At 38.4% G+C, this 16,582-nt stretch overlaps 2 protein-coding genes across 10 annotated transcripts in view; one reads left to right on the top strand and one right to left on the bottom strand.

The window, feature by feature from the left end:
- Tom1l1 (target of myb1 like 1 membrane trafficking protein) overlaps window positions 1–9,503 on the top strand; it is a 42,639-nt gene extending 33,136 nt beyond the window's left edge. For 5 of the 7 annotated variants that reach the window (XM_004859770.4, XM_021239939.2, XM_087202599.1 and 2 more), the window contains 5 exons: window positions 2,045–2,096; window positions 4,180–4,285; window positions 4,708–4,789; window positions 8,084–8,148; window positions 8,764–9,503. In XM_004859770.4, coding sequence (XP_004859827.1) covers window positions 2,045–2,096; window positions 4,180–4,285; window positions 4,708–4,789; window positions 8,084–8,147 — 304 coding nt within the window. In that variant the 3' untranslated portion in view covers window position 8,148; window positions 8,764–9,503. Of the gene's footprint in view, window positions 1–2,012; window positions 2,097–4,179; window positions 4,286–4,707; window positions 4,790–8,083; window positions 8,149–8,763 lie in introns of all 7 variants that reach the window. The other 2 variants (XR_002387591.2, XR_002387592.2) reach the window with 2 other exon arrangements.
- On the bottom strand, window positions 9,465–16,565 carry Cox11 (cytochrome c oxidase copper chaperone COX11). 3 transcript variants are annotated; one of them, XM_021239943.2, is made up of 4 exons: window positions 16,203–16,565; window positions 12,489–12,644; window positions 10,773–10,898; window positions 9,465–10,270 (listed from the first exon to the last, which is right to left on the bottom strand). In XM_021239943.2, the coding sequence occupies exons 1-4, from the start codon at window positions 16,563–16,565 to the stop codon at window positions 10,253–10,255; spliced, it is 663 nt and encodes a 220-aa protein (XP_021095602.1). In that variant the 3' UTR covers window positions 9,465–10,252. The 3 variants fall into 3 exon arrangements, with proteins under 3 accessions (XP_021095602.1, XP_004859825.1, XP_004859826.1); XM_004859768.3 differs by having other exon boundaries at window positions 9,465–10,227; XM_004859769.3 differs by lacking the exon at window positions 10,773–10,898 and having other exon boundaries at window positions 9,465–10,227.
- Window positions 16,566–16,582: the final 17 nt, after the last annotated feature.

The following is a 16,582-nucleotide window of genomic DNA, read 5'->3' as shown; positions in this document are numbered from 1 at the left end:
GGCTCTTCCAGATTCTGGTGACTTGGCATTCCTTGGGCTCATTGGCCTGTTCATACATCACCCCACTTTCTGCCTCTGCCTTCATCGAGCTCTCTCCCTTGTGTATTGCAGGTCTCCCTCTGCCTTTCTCTTTGAAGATCACTCATCATTGGATTTAGAGCCCAACCAGATAATATGGGATGATAGCCTGTAAACTTAACTATATCTGCAAGAGACCCCCTTTTTTTTATCAAATAAAGTAATACTCAGAGGTCCTGGGAATTGTGACTTGGACATATTTTGGGGGGTTTACCATTTAATCCAACCGCACACTTGAAATGCCCAAGATATAATCCAAAATTACTAGGCATATGAAGAATCTGCCTTCTTGAATCTGTGGGTTTATATGTTTCATCGGTCTTGTGAAGACTTTAGCCTGTTTTTCTTCATATATATATATATATATATATATATATATATATATATATATTTTTTTTTTTTTTTTTTTTTTTTTTTTTTTTTGGCATTGCACACTATTACTGTCTTTCAGGGACTCTTTTGTTTTAACCTCAGGTGTTTATTCCTCTCAGGTATTTGGGGTTCTGTCAATTGCCTTTTAAAAAACTCCCCACCCCTTCCAGTACCAGGGATCGAACTTAGGATCCTGCGCTTGCCAAGCAGGTGCAGCACCACTGAGCTACATCCCCAGCCCTTTTTTCCCTTTTGTTCAGAATGGATAATTTCGATATCTGTGCAGTTCAAGCCCACTGTTGCCTCTGTCTTCTCCATTTTTCCATTGATCTCATTCTAGAAGGTTTTGTATTCCTAATTTCAATTACTTTTTCAATTTTAGAATTTCCATTTGGTTCTTTATATATCGCATTCTGTTTCTATGGTGAGATGTTCCATTTTTGTTTTCTTTTTCTTTTCTTTTTTTTTTTTTTCTTCAGAAGTGTTCCCCATTGCTTCTACAATTCTAACACCCGTATGCTCTTGACATCCATATCTGTTAATTGTCTTCTTAATGCAAGTTGAAATTTTTCTCATTCCGCTTATGGCTAGTAATTTCAGGTTATATCATGGGCATTTCTAGTGTTTTATTATGAGATGTTTAGCTGTAGTTAAATCTTGTCCTGAATGTTATTTTGATTGTAATGGGCTAACAGGTTGGTTAGATTAATGCCACAGTTTTAGCCTGCTTCAGTGGGTTGTGGTTCGGTGTCAGCACAATTTTCAAAGCTTAAGCGGTGTTAGTCAAATCTGTCCCACAATGTGCCACCCAGTAGATAATCTGAGGTCTAGATAGCAGATAATGTGTTCAGTGCTCTGCATTTTTGGCTTCTCAGTTGAGATCCAATTCATAGACATAACAGGTTAAGCCTAGGATTTCATAAACAACTTATGAGATTTTTTCCTGGCTTCTTCAATTTTTGTGATTCCTCTGGTACTGTCTGGTTTTTTAGGGCTCCCTTCTCAATTCTCCAGTCACAAACTAAAACTTTAGTTACCCTGTTACACCATGCATTTCTTAGACTGTGCTGATGTCGGTGATCAAATGGCAAGACCTAACAGAATAACAACAAGGCTTCTTCCCATTCTCTTGTGGTCATAGCTCCACCAACTGGTGAGGAAGATTCTTCCGAGTCTTAATCTGCAGATTACTGTTGTCGTTGCTGTCCCACAGCCACCTAGGGACTACTGTGGTTTGGGATGTGAAGACAGATTGAAGAGGATAAAGTAGGATTAACACAGTCTCTGAGCATTAGGATTCCTCGTGGTGCTCACTCTATGAAAATGAAAGTGCTTATTACTGTACTGTACACATTCCTTAGTCTTAGGACCACCCTGTCCCACCAGGGTGCTTTGTCTTTGCTTTCTTTGATACCTGGGTATCATGACCTAGAGGACACTGAAACTAGATGGCCATGGTTATAGTAAAGTTACTGCCCTTGCACAGTCTGAAGGTGTGTTATAGGTTTTGATTTTAGACCAGGAAAATCATCTTACATTTTGCATTTGTGTTCTCACTGTAGGGTAATCATGCTGTGTTATCACACTATCCTAGGTTTTCCCAAAGGACCAGCCAAAACCTCGCTTCAAGTCAGATGTATGCTAATGTAAGTAACTAAACCCTCTCCTGGCAGTGCACATAGCAGATTATCTTGACCAAAAAGAACTCTTCCTGGTCATAAATTCTCATGTTCTGGTCAGCATTTCTTTATACTGTGTTGCTACTGCCCTTGGTAGGGGTTTTGTCTCCTTTTTTGTCTTAAGAGAGACAGGTTGTTTCACAAATATTAAAAGATGGTTAAAGACCTTAATGCCTGGGCTAGAAGGGAGGTCCGCTCAGGACTAGAGCATGTGTTTAGCATGCATAAGGTCCTGGGTTCAAACCCCAGCACCACACACAAAAAGGAACGGAGGGAGGGAGGAGTGGGAGGAGAAAAGGGGAGGTGGGGGAAGAACCCTGTAATACTCAGTCTTCATCTTAGCTGATTTACCAGCAGCATGTGACAAAACTGATGATTTCCGCCTCTTTGCACACATGGCTTTCAGACATCACTCACTTTTACTTCTTCTCTTGCCTCACTTCCATTTCTTTTGTTGGCCTTTTCTTCTTCCCTGACCTTTGAGTGTTGGAAACCTCAGGGCTTACCTTTCCTCTGCATTCATTCATCCATGGTTTTGGGGTCTCACGTTTTGAAATAAGCCTTCATATACCCTCCAAGTCCATGTTCCCAGCTCACATCTTTTCCCTAAACTCAGAACTCACACTCCCACGTCCCACTTAAGTCTCACCTCTTGATTACTTCCCAGTCTTTGCTGTCAGCCCGCCCTTCCCACAGACTTCCCGCCTGAATACAAGGGCACTCTGTCTGCTCTTTCAGTTGCTCAGGTGGAAAACCTCGGGGACTAGTGCTCGACCTCCATTTACCTTCAAATTCTCTGTGCTGCCAGCCACTTCTCACCAGCTCCCCTTCAGCATCCCAGTCCAAGCCACCATAGTGGCCACTGCACTCACCTCTTAAGGTTGCCCTGATTCACCCTTTGCCTCCCACCGTTCCTCCTACACCCACCCCACCTCACAGTCTACTCTTGAGAACCAGAGTAATCTCCTTAACAAGAAAAGCCGCGTCACTGGTCTGCTCAAAACCCACCTATGATCTTCTTCCTTCCTATTTTGCTCTGTGAAAGCTTGAAATGCTGGTCTGACTGCTTACCACCTCTTCAGCCTCACTCTCACCTCTGCTCACTCTGCTCCAACCACACTGCTCTTACCACTCCAGAGCCTGTGATCTTGGGTTGTCTTTGTTAATCACAGGGCTCATTTCAGTCGGGGGGACTCCGTTTAAATGTCCTAAGGGGAAGACATTTCTTGATCACCACCCATCAGAGCAGAAGCTCAGCTTAGACTCTTCTCCCTATTTTCTTGCTTTTGTTTACTGTAGCACATACCATCTGAAAATGATTTATGTTGGTTAGTTTTTGCTGCATGAGGGCAGGGACTTGGTCTGTTTTATTTATTGCTTTATTAATACTGCCTTGCAGTTAGTAACTGTCCAGAAGAAATTTGTGGAACAAGTGAGGAAATTACAATAAACACTTCTCACTACGAGTTTAATCTTTATTAGTCCTGACTTAATAGTATCGCTGTGCACCTTTCTGTAGATTTAAGGTTTTTTTTTTTCCTGTTTGAGGCATTCACATTCTGAGTGAAACAACAGAGAATCTGGATCAAGCCATACAATTTTACTTATTCTAAAAAATTAATATATGCCACCTGCCTCACAAGTGCAAGGACCCGAGTTCGATCCCTGGTACCAAAAGAAAAAAACCAACAACAAAAAAATTAATATATGTGTGTGCGTGTGTGTGTGTGTGTGTGTGTATAGTGATATGTGTGAGTATTTTATATGGAAAATAGAGTACAATGAGCATGTGAATGTGAGGCAGAATGTGAATACCTTGAACAGCAAAAAATAAAAACTTGGCAAAGAAGTAGTAAATCTTATAAGAAGTTATTACCTTAGTTTTTAAGGTTAAAGTTTGAATAGTTTAAAGTAATAGTTTAAAATTACTAGCTCATATCCAGTTGAGTGTATATAGTTCTTGGAACAGTGCCACATGGAAGCCTAGAAATGTAATTTTAAAGAACGGCTAAAGCAGTGTATGCTTGAACATGTGTTATGCTTTCTTCAGTTGCCACAGAACTCGAGTTCAGTGTTACTTCAGCCAGTTAGTCTGCAGAACGTCACAGCCACACCATCGAACCATGGGCCGCCATCCCCGCCTAACAATCAGCCAGGTACACAAGACCTTATTACGTGCATCCGGTAAGGAAAGAGGAGAATATATGCAAGTGCCAGAGATTAATAATCAAAAATAGAAGTTAGAGGAGCCCATTTGCATTTTCAACCTACACCAAGTATTCAAGGATGATACTACTGTGATTAACATTATAAAAAAGCCAGTTTTGAACTGAAATACTGTATTTACAGTAAGAAACACTAAGGTAAATAGGCCTTTAGTTGAAGTTTGGACAGTTTTTTGTTACTTGTGGATTTGTTGAAGTTGGGAGAAGCATCGGAGCACCAGTCTGCTTGTTTTGGTTGTATTTCTTGGACTCTTGTGTTTGAAATCCAAATTAAATATTGTTACATTAAAAATAAGAAAGTCTTGTGTATACACCTTGATAAGCATGTGTTTATGGTTTGTTTTCACCTAAAGTGATGACAAAGAATGATCTCCAGCCACCCAATTACTACGAGGTAATGGAGTTTGACCCCTTAGCTCCTGCTGCCACTACAGAGTAAGTCATTTACAAAATTATTAATTTGTATCTTGGTTACCTTTGATAGAAGAGCTTCCAGGACTTGGCTATACATTTAACTTTTTGTAGGTCTCAGCAGAAATTGATGGTCTTATTGCAAATGATTCATGAAGCTTTATGGTGGCTGGGCTCTTAATGGTTGTACTGCTCTTGGCCTACAACTGAAAAAATAAAAATGCTAGGATTGCACATTAAAAAATAACTGGAACCAGTGTGTATATTAATGGATTCTTTATAGATGTATTGGCAGAAAAATCAGGTTCTCTTTAGCTTGAGAAGAGCACTGTTCACTGATTGCTGAAATAATGGCACAATGCTAGGATAGGATTTTAACTGTCCTTTGAGAACTAAATCAAAAGATAACATGCATAAGAATTTTTTAGTTTCACCACCAACAGTGTAAAGTGGACTAGTGAAGCATTAGTGTAGAAATTGCTTTTTAACCTGAAATCCTTAAAGTATCATTATTTTATGATTTCTTATCAGTCAAGTATATATGACATAGCAGGCTCGTTAATGCCTTAATATACTTTGAGTGGCTGGAGCTTAACCTTCAGATTGTTAGATGATTAAAGCAAGTTAGAAACTGGCAGCCTGCAGGCTGTATCTTGTTCAAAGATGTGTTTTGGTTTCCCTCTGTAGAATTTAACATGTATAATCTAACAGTTGCCAACAGTTATAAAAGCTGGTATATTTAAAAATAAAAAGTCTGGACTTCTCCATCTTTTGTATGCTCTGGCCACAGCAGACCTGGCTTTTTCCATGCCAGCAGTGGCTGGGGTGAGTAGTAGCTGTCTCCTGTATCCCAGGAGTCCTCTGCAGCACACTAGGTCCACCAGATCCTTCATCTGTCCATTGCCTGGCATGTGCGGGCATTTGATGTTTTAGTTTAAACCCTCAACGTAGTCATCAGTTTTGGAATAATTTATGAATGTTAATAGACTTGAGTCTATTAGGTATTTTTCCTAACTTAGGATAACAAAACTTCCTAGATCCCTCTGCTTGATAAAAGTAGATATATCACTGAATATATCAGTGGCTAAAGAAAGTGGTACTAAACAAGTATGCTTTGTAGAACTTAATGTTTTTATGGGTCTGTATCCCGATAGATAAGGGGAAAGTTATTATATTCAGATTAATTAAAAGATAGCTCTAAGTAGATATGGTCATATCACAGGTGCTGAGAGTGACAGTGGAGCAGCAGTAGAGACAGTGGAGAAGTGAAGCTTTGGAACTCTTATCACTGTTTTTCTTTTTGAAAGTCTCATGAAATCTGGGAAGCTTCTGAAGAAAAGCACAGAAACGTATAGAAAAGTTCTGGTGTTTTCAGAAAACTTACTGTCCATGAACTCCAGGTTAAGAGTTTTGCTTCAGTAGAGCATATATGTATGAACACACAAACACACACACACAATTCACTTATTGAATACTATGATTGTTGCCTAACTCATAATGCTGGACAAGAGACATATTATACTCCCTGTCATCACAGAAATTAAATAATAGTGTGAAGACAGAAAGTAAGCAAATTGAGCTGGGCATGGTGGCACATACCTAGAATCCCAGCACTTTGGGAGACAGAGGCAGGAGGATTGCCTTTAGGTCAGCCTGGGCTACCTGGGAAGTTCAAGGACAGCCTGAGACCATGTCTCAAAAAAAAAAAAAAAAAAAGAAAAAGAAAGAAAAAAATTAACCAAATTGGCAGGCAAATACATATTTATAATTTGTGGTAATGGCATAAAAGAATATAGTGACTTGAGAGTATATAACAGAACTAATTCAAGTGGGGATTAGAGAAAGGGTGATGCAACATTTATGGTCAAGTGACACGTTTGGGATCAAGAGTATGGGAGACTGAGGAAACACCTTGTACAGAGACCCAGAAGAAAGTTTTGGGAGATTCAAAGAACTGGAAATGCCAAAACCAAGACCAAAGAAAGTTAACAGGGAATGTCATACCAGATGTGGAAACTAATTTAGAAGAAGTGAATGCATAATTGTGATGAACACTGCTGAGAGAGGACAAGTGGGTTGAGAATTTAACATAGATAATGGATTAAGTAACATGGAAATCACTGATGATTTTAGTAAAAGTCATTTTGGTGAATTGATGGGGACAGAAGCCAAATTTCAGTTCGCTAAAAAGGAACCGAGGGTCAGGGATGTAGATCAGTGGCACAAAGCCTGCCTGGCAAGCACAAGGTCCTAAATTCAATCCCTGGTACTAAAAAAAAAAAAAAAAAAAGAACCAAAATAGAGGCAGTAAATACAGATGTAACTTACTAGAATTTAAACATGGATAATAGGAAGCACTCTGGCAACTAGAGCATTGATGTGATTACTCCAAGTAGACATAGGATGAAGGAATGTACTGTTGTCACACAAAATGAGACATACGAGAGCATGTATGAAAGCTGAAGGCCAGGATGTAGTTAAGAGGTAGAGGCTGAAGATTCAGGAAGAGGGAATGGTTAAAGAAGTGTTTAAGAACTCAGTAGATAGGGCAGCGGAAGCATAGAACAATACAGAGGAAAACAGACTTGAAGATTTGATGATGGTAAAATGAGATGGTTTTCACATTTAGGATGCTTAATTTAGTAAGAGTTTTTTTCTGAGAGAGATCAGTGGCTTGAGAGGGAAAGTTGTAATCATTTCATAGAGAACGAGAGACAGAACTAGAGACACACAGTAAACTGCACATGATGCTGAGGCCTTCGAAGTTGGTGACTACACTTTCATAGTGCTCTAATTTTTATGAGTTTTCAGCCATGCTTTGTGTACAAGTATATGAATGTCATGTTAGGTATACCTATTTTCTATCTGCAGACCTATGTAAGATATATACGAGTATAAAGAACTGAAGGATATTATAGAAAAAATGTATGTTATCAAAGATGCAAGGATGACAGTTAGTCTAAAGGTTGCTCAGGAGACTAGACTGTAGTCAGAGGTTAAATATGCCAGAATGGTAATATTTTAAAAAAATGTTTTGAAAACAAGCTGAATCATTTTTTAAGCAAGAAGCCAAGAGTCCAAAATTTGAGCTACATTTTCCCTTTAAATCAAAAGTAAATGAATCTTTCTTGAAAGGTATATGGCATGGGAACCGTAATACAATTTAAGAAAGCTAGAATCCAAGCTTCAAGACAAAGACCTTTGTGTTCAATGATGCCACCTGACCTCCCCATACAACCCTAGTTTTCTTTATGGTGCTGGCAATTACAAAGCATCCCAGAACTTCGAAACTGATACATAACCCTTTGTTTCTTTTAGAGCTATTTATGAAGAAATTGATGTTCATCTCCTCAAAGGAGCTCAAAGTAACAGTGACTGTTGAGGTAAAAGCTTCAACTTATACAAGTTATACTCCACAGCCCATATAATTTCAGTGTAATTATCACTTCTTGTACTCAGTATTTATAGTTCTTAAGGGACATCTGAATCGACACTCAGATTAGTGAGACTGTTACACAGAATCACTCACACTGTCATGAATTATTGTGAACTAATAAAATATTTTCTTTATTAGCTAGAAATAATGAAGCTTGGTAATGCACAAGTTGGTTTATAGTATAGAAATATTAATACAAACAAGACAAATAGAAAAAGTCCTTATTATGGAAATTAGACATTTGGCTTTAATATGAAATTAATACTTGTTGAATAGTACCAATAGAACCTATTAACTGTTAGTCCTCTAAAGAAGTCTGAGTTTTTCACATTTGTTTTGCACTGGTCATCCCGTTTATTTACTAATGGACACCTGGCCACCACTGACCTATTCATTTTATTTATTCACTTCATACCCTCCTCCATGGAAGAAAAAGCACATTCCCATCTTTTGTCCACCTGACAACCACTTTCTAGCCCCTGAGTAGAGAAAGACAAAGAAGAATTATTAAGGAGTGCAGGAGAACAGGTGGAGATTGGCCAATTTCTTCTTTTTATTTTAGGAGAAAGTGATGATCAGTTCACTAGCAGCACAGGATTGCCAGCTTCCTAAAGAGTAATCCCTGTCCAGCTTTGAGGCCTGAAAGACAAGACCTACCAACATGTGAAAGCCACAGCTGACCACCTCCCTCTGCCATCATGAGGTTTAAACAGAAGTGTAACAGTTCAGGGTAACATTTATGATTCCTGACAACACTCAAGATTTACTTCAGTAGAACATGGGTGTAACAAATACTGACTTAAAACTTGAACAGAAGAAAACTGGCTTAGTACTTAGGCCAACCAGTTTAATCACAGTATCTTATGATGTACAGGCCTTCCTGCTTTTAGAAAAGAAATCATCACATAGCTGTGATAAAAGTAGATGAAGATGTAAGCAGGAAATGTGAGAAACTAAATGTGTTATTCAGGAAGAATACTGAGTGCCTTCATTTAACTAAAATTGAATGTAAAAGTCAATTTTCACTTCTTTATAAATAATACTTTGGTTTAGAATTGTTACAGACTTGATGATTGTAGTTTATATTTCAAGTGCCCTAAACATCACTAGACTTTGCATCACATGGCCTTTAAATATGATTCTTTATAATGCTAAATGTTTTCCTTTTTACTATAATTAATATTTCTATTTGGAACAAAGACTACTGGTAAACATTTTGAATAAACTGTGCATTCACTTACATAAATTACAATGACAAATAAATTACTATTAAAATAATTTAATAAATTGTTTTTTACAGAATTTTGTTCCCAGAAGAATTTTTACTTCTATATCAGTAAACCGTCATGATCCTATCCTTAGATTTTCACATTCAGTCAATTGGAACTATGATGGTAAATGCTAGCAGCCTAGTAGATGTACTTCTTGCATTTTATTTCAATTTCATGATAAAGCAATTTCAATGTAATTATAATACTCAGTATTTTGAATGGACAATAGCCTTAGACCTCAAAGGAAAACAATATCAAATTTGAAATAAGTTTGTAATCTTTGAGCAAGTCATTAGGGCTTAGTGATTCCTCCTTCACTTTCAGTTTCCGCCAGCTTTGTTTTATTTTGAACCATCAAACTCTTAAGTGTGTTACTGAACAATCACATACTTTACAGAGGCTTACGGGTTTCTTATGATAAAAGCTGAATCTGTTCTCTCAATTTTGAATGAGGTAAATTCACTGGATAACCATTTAACATAGAAGGTTGCAATTCATCCTGTAGAATATTTCTCCACAAGATACATGATTTTTCAAAAATCACAAATCGGAGGCGGGATTTGGATGCTACTTCAGTTATAACCTGGAACTGGCAGCTTGTGTCCTTCCTTTGCTTCAAAAAAAGTATAAGAAAGAGTGATAAGGTCAACATTCACCATTCTTGGATCTTCTGCAAATTCAGGGTCGATGTAGAAAAACACTGGCATATCTACTTCTTCTTGGGGATTAAGTCTTTGTTCTTCAAAACAGAAGCACTAAAAGTCATAGAGAGGTACTTGTTTAATACATTTCTGTTACCTGTAACAAAGAAGTAACTCATTTCTTGAGGTTAAATTCTGTGATAGAATAACACCACATTTTCATCTCAGACTGAGTTTTACTTTAAGGATTGAAAATCAGTTCTAATCTTAAAAGCAGAAATTCATTTGGCTTGGGTCGCAGTGTCTACATAGCAAACATAAACAATGAAGATAAAAGTGGCTTGACATTTAGAAGAAATGAATTTGCAGAAATTATAAGTATGTACTAAAACATTCTAGTAAGTTTCATACTAAATAGCTAACATTCGATTTACCTGTTTTTTATTTTCATTTTTTATTAGTACATGTTAGCAGTACATAATGTTTACATTCATCTTAGGGAGTAATTACATGTACTTAACATATCTTTATTCTTTTTTTCCCTTTCCTCTACTTTCTACTCCCTCCCTCCATTTCTAGATCCCCTTCCCCCATTTTCATTTTATTTATTTTAGTCAAAGTTTGTGGCACATAATGCTTATGTGTTTTATTGTGTTTACCTGTATTTTATTAAAATACTGTCCAGCTTCAAATGGTACAACATTATATGTAGAAATTCCAATTATTGGTTTGTCAGTAGGATTCTTAGCTTTATAAAATGCCAGTGCAGTCTCTCCTGGTACCACCTGTTTTAAACATATACCCATTATCAGTACTTTAAATCTCAAACAGCTCACTTTTTTTTCCCTACTAAACTACAGCCATATTTCTTTTCCTGTTCATCAGACTGTAACATACAATCTAAACTAATACAAAGTTCAACAAAATAAATTGTGAATATTACCCAAACCTGAGTTTCAAATTTTATTTGCATGTTAATGAAGAACCAGTGTTCTGTTATACATACTTATAGGTTATCCTCTTGCATATCTGAGGTCCTCAAGCAATAATTTGCATGTTATTTAAAATGTGTCTAAGGACAAGCCAAGCATATCATAGCCCAAGCCTAACTACTTTATGGCACTTTAATCTAAATGTCATGATTGACCTTTTTTTTCCTTTCTGTCTTTTTTTTGACAAAGGGTCTCACCAAGTTGCTAAACTCCCTAGGCTAGGGCAATCCTGTCTTAGCCTCCCAGAGTGCTGGGATTACAGGTGTGTGCTGCTACGCATAGCTATGATTGACTCTTTTTTTTAAACAGAATACTAATATAAAACTTACCTTGATCATAGTAAATCAAATTTATAACCAGAGTAAACCTAACTGAGCAGTCTTTACTTAACCAAAAATTGTTAATGGTTGGAAAATAATAACAAGGCTTAAAAAAAATTCCCAAAGAATATTGTTACTTATACTAATTCACTGTTAATATTATATACTACCAGGTAATTAGAATAAGCAAAATTCATAAAATTAATCATTAAAGATTCAGTCATGTTTACTAAACTGGACAAGTACTATAATTTACACGGGCTTTTCAGTAAGGGTTTAAATAAAGACTTCTCAGCTAATCCTCAGTTAATGAGAGTATTTCAGTTTAAAATCCTCCCAGGATTGCAGTGAGTCAAAATTACAGATTAGGGCTGGGGATGTAACTCAGCGGCACAGCACCTGCCTGGCAAGCATGAGGTCCTAAGTTTGAACCCAGTACCAAAAAAAATTACAGATTAGGTCGTCCTGGATTATAATGTGACATCTACTAATACTAGGTAAGTATTTATTACTTAAAAGTCTTCCAGGTTTTTTTTTTCTCTTTTTGAGGAGGCAGGAACACTTTTGTTATAATCTATTTTTTGCTGTATTTTTAAAGTTAATTTTATTGGAACATTTTAGATATAATGATCATATTCAACATAGGGGATTTGTACCTGTACATAATATATTTTAATTCCTCTTTTATTCCCATTTCCTTCCCTTCTCTTCAGTGATTTTCACATTTTTCATGTATCATCTATACCTGAGAATTCCGGGAAGCCATAGTAAAAATAGACAATCTTTTTCATTGTTTCAAACTGACATTTACTATTAAGTAACTTAAAAGTTAAGGCACATAATCTTTTACGTTAGGTTAAAGTATATTGTAACATCAGGGCACTATCAAAAGTAGTCATTTCAAAACACTAACCGATTCATGAATAATCATAAGATTCATGAGATAAAATTATTCATGGAATCTATATTTTGAAATTAAGTTTCAATGAGTGGAAAAAGTTTGTGACAAAACATTTTTTGCACTAAAACAAGTAATCTTCCAATGGCTGCTTTAGTCACTCACATATATTTCTGTTTGCTGAGGTCTAAAGTTCCACTGGAGACTGGCGTGGACATCTGCATTGAAGGTGACCTTAATGATCCGATCTTTAACAGGCACCATGTTTTCAATCTGGTCCGATCCATGACCTGCTACTGCTGATCCTCCAAGTCCAGTAGTCTAGAAAAAAGATACTAAATATGTCAAAATACTTTCAGCCACTGATCTGTTTAGTGGATAACAACATTTTAAAAATGATCCAATTAGAGCCAGTTTTACATACTATCACTATTTCCTATAACTGTCAACGATTTGCCCACTTTTAGGGTGTAAAGAGCCTGTATTTGTTAAAGTGATTCCTACTTTTCAGCAATTCCTCAGTTAAAATGAGCTAAAAATTAGTCATTCAGGAGAAACAGAGTCTTGATGAAGTTTATCACTGAAAATAGAATGCAGAATTTCAAGCATAGCTTTTTATTAAACACATCTCTTTTTATTGCTAGTATCTTATAATTGACTATTACTCATTAAAAGCGTGTGATGGTACATGCTTGTAATCCCAGCATTCTTCGAGGCTGAGCCAGGAGCATTGCAAGTTTGAGCCCAGCCTAGGCCACTTATAGACTTAATAAGACCCTTTCTGAAAATGAAAAACAAAAGGAAGAAACTTAGAGACATGAGGAGACCCTTTCTCAAAAAAAAAATAAAAAGGGCTGAGATGTAGCTCAGTGCAAAGGTCCTGGGTTCAATCCCCAATACCACCAACAAAACAAAACAAAAAATTTACTCATGACCTGATCACTTCAATGAAAATACTTAAATGTATCCACTTTTCCATGTTCCTTTCTGGTCCTCTGCCATATCATAGCTTTTATAATCCAAATTAGTTTGTAGTTTCACTTCTATATTCTGCTTTTCTGAAGCATCATATTTTCCCACATAGGTGAATATTTTTATGTTTTATGTTCTTTACTTTTTTACATAATGCAACTTTTATAGTATCACCAGTTAATGGGAGCACTTGACTCCTTTAGCCACTACCTGTCACAGTCAACCGATCAGAATAATTGTCCCTGACACTTCATGCTCATATTCATCGCTGATTATTTCCTTATCATTAGATCCTTTTTTAAAAGTCCTTATAAAACCATTCTCTGATGCTGGAGGTTGCCAGAGTTTGTTTCCAGATAATTTACCTGTTATTATGCTATAAGGGGGAATAAAAAGAATTTGAGTCGAGGGGAAAACTCCCAATAAAATACAGTGTTACTGTCTTGCTTGTTGCACAAGTCGCTTTGCTTCACTCAACTGCCATGCAACATTACTGAATCACAGTATAACCCTAGAAGATGCAGAGAACAAGTCTTCATCCTTGTTTAACAGGTAGGTAGGTATGTATACCTTTACCTAAGAAGGCTATAATGTTTGAGAGGTAATTCCTTTTTGTAAAGAATTTGAGTCATTTGATTAACAAAATTTGTAGCTGTCCCTCCCTCAAGATTCCTTAATACAGTTTTTTGAACACTGATCTTCAGATTTCTAAGTTAAGTGATTCAAGAAATTAAAATTAACAACAAATAAAGAGAAAAGGGCTCTGACCACTGAATAAATCTTACTTTCTTTGGGTTACATTTTACATGCTAATAATATGAAGTCTCCGCATGAAGTGGTTTAAATAATTCTGTATTTCTGGTTCTAAAATTCTGTGATTACAGAAATAACAGACATGTTCTTTTGGAAATACCACTGTTAAAGCATCCTATTTGATTTTTAGGATTACAAGTTACATTCTTTTTCTTAACTTTCTGCCCTACAATTGCAGTATGGAAACACACAATTTTGCCATTTATAGTTTGGAGCAAAGTTTCTCAACCTCAACAAGACTGATATTTGAGCTTGGATAATTCTTTGTTAGGAGGGTGTGGGTGACCTATGCAGTATTGGATATTTAGCAGCATCCCTACTCTCTACCCATCAGATGCCTGTAGCACCCTATGCCTCGGTTTCCCTAGGCTGTGTCAACCAAAACTGTCCTCAAACATCACATCGTGTCATGTTCCCTGGGGGAAAGAATCATTCCCAGCCCATGGTGGTTTGAGTAGGATCTACACTTGATTTGGATTCAGTTCTACTTATGATCTAACCAACTAGTACCTTTGGAGTTTATACCTGGTCCTGTCTGGCCTCAAATGAGAAAAACTCATATTTCACACTCATCCTCTTGAAATCAAGTTATTGCACGTTTCACAAAAATACTGACACTAGGAGACTTAAAAGCCCCTTTGACTTCTGCTGCTTCACCATCCAAAAGAAAAGTAAGTTGGTCTCTATAAAGATAGGGGAGGGTCAGGGATTTAGCTCAATGGCACTGCACCTGCTTCACAAGTGCAAAGTCCTGAGTTAGATCCCAGGTACTGGGGGGAAAAAAAAAGATAGGGGAAATAAGCCAGGCATTCACTGTGGTGGCAGGAAAGAGCAGTCAATCCCTGCTATAAATACCAGTCATGGAAAAACTAGTGATTTCCTAGGTTGGCTGCACATTGAGAAATCTTTGAAAATTACTGATGGCTGGCTCCCTTACTCAACATTGGGATTTACATGGTAAGGCCTATAAACTGGGCATCAGGACCTTTTTTGGGGGGGCGGGGGGGTACTGGGGATTGAGTCCAGAGCCTTCACATTGAGCTACATCTATATCCTCAGCCCTTTTCACTTTAAATTTTGAGATAGGGTCTGGATAAGCTGCCCAGGTGGGCCTTGAACTTACATCCTCCTGCCTCAGCCTCTCTCACTGCTGGGAGTACAGGCATGTGCCACTGTGCCCAGCTGGGCATAAGGATTTTTGAAAGCTCGCTAGGTGACTCCAATGTGGAACAATATTTAGGAATCATTACCTTCAACACTCAATGAATGAACACAAAGTTTAGCTTTCACTTGTGACTTTACTATTAAATTGCAATTCCTGGTCCCTGTCCCAGACTTTTTAATAAGAATTTCTTGGATAGGTGACTCCTGGGCATAAAGCTTCACAGGTGATCCAGTGCCCAACCAAAGCCGCATACAACTAGTAAAGAACAAAGGAGAAATCCATAAAGTAGGGGAAGCTAGACTTTGCCAGTGTTTCTAAACACCAGTCCGCCTCTTAATCAGCTGGAGTACTGAAATACAAATTGTTGGTTCCCGCCCTCCAGGGTTTCTGATCCAGTAATTCTAGAGCTGGTCCCAAGAATCTGAATCCTTTTTAATTAACAGATTACCAGGTCATGTTGATGACGCTGGTCTGGGAACCACACTCAGAACCACTGCACTACAAGTTGTGATCTAAAAGGGAGCCCAAGGTAAGTACATAATAGTTATACTATTAACAGGAACAGCCTAATTCATGCCTCAGGTGAAAAGACCCTCCCAAAGGCTAACCCCAGTAGCACAAGTAGTAGTACAGAGCTCTCATTTCCAGGGTTAAGTTTACCACATAAACCATATGTGGCTCGCAGAATGAATGTGTTAGTACAGCCACAGATCTTGGTGAGGTGTAGCTCAGATCGGAGAATTTCACTCTGCAACGTGGTGCAAACTCGATCACTATGGGGCCTAGGAATCCACCTGCAGCCTTTCCACTCGCTTCCCTGGTGACCTTGGGGAAGTCACAGTTTGAACCCGCTTCCTTTGGCGGATAACCGGAGACACACCTTCCAATAGGATCCAGCACTGTGCCCCTCCTGACCGCGCCTCCCCTACCTGGCAGTAGAGCCGATAGAGGGGCACGGCGGCGTAGGAGGCCCCCAGCATGCCCACCGCGGCCGCGGCCACGTAGGTGAGGACCGTCTTGTTCCGCCGCCGCCAGTCCTCCTCCTGCGCGCGCGTGAAAGGGTTAGTGCTCTTCGGCCGCCACTGTGTCTCCCCGCTCGGACCGCGGGCCAGGCTCGGGCGCTTCCACGTCCCGAGCCGCCTCAGTCCCCTCTCAGCAACTCGCGTCCCCCTCCATCCCGGGCGAAGAAACGGCTCTGTCCGCTCCGCAACCCTGGTCAAGGATCCAGGGTGGCTCCAACGCCAGCCCCCGAAAGCGAGGCATCTCCATTCCGGACACCAGAGCCTTCCCATAACCCCGGGACCGAACG

Source organism: Heterocephalus glaber, unplaced genomic scaffold (assembly GCF_053883595.1).
Source record: "Heterocephalus glaber isolate CG9 unplaced genomic scaffold, H.glaber_assembly_v1.0 deba00001773, whole genome shotgun sequence".
Classification (NCBI taxonomy): domain Eukaryota; kingdom Metazoa; phylum Chordata; class Mammalia; order Rodentia; family Bathyergidae; genus Heterocephalus; species Heterocephalus glaber.
The sequence above is the reverse complement of the archived record's forward strand: the minus strand, read 5'-3'. Positions and strand labels throughout refer to the sequence as shown.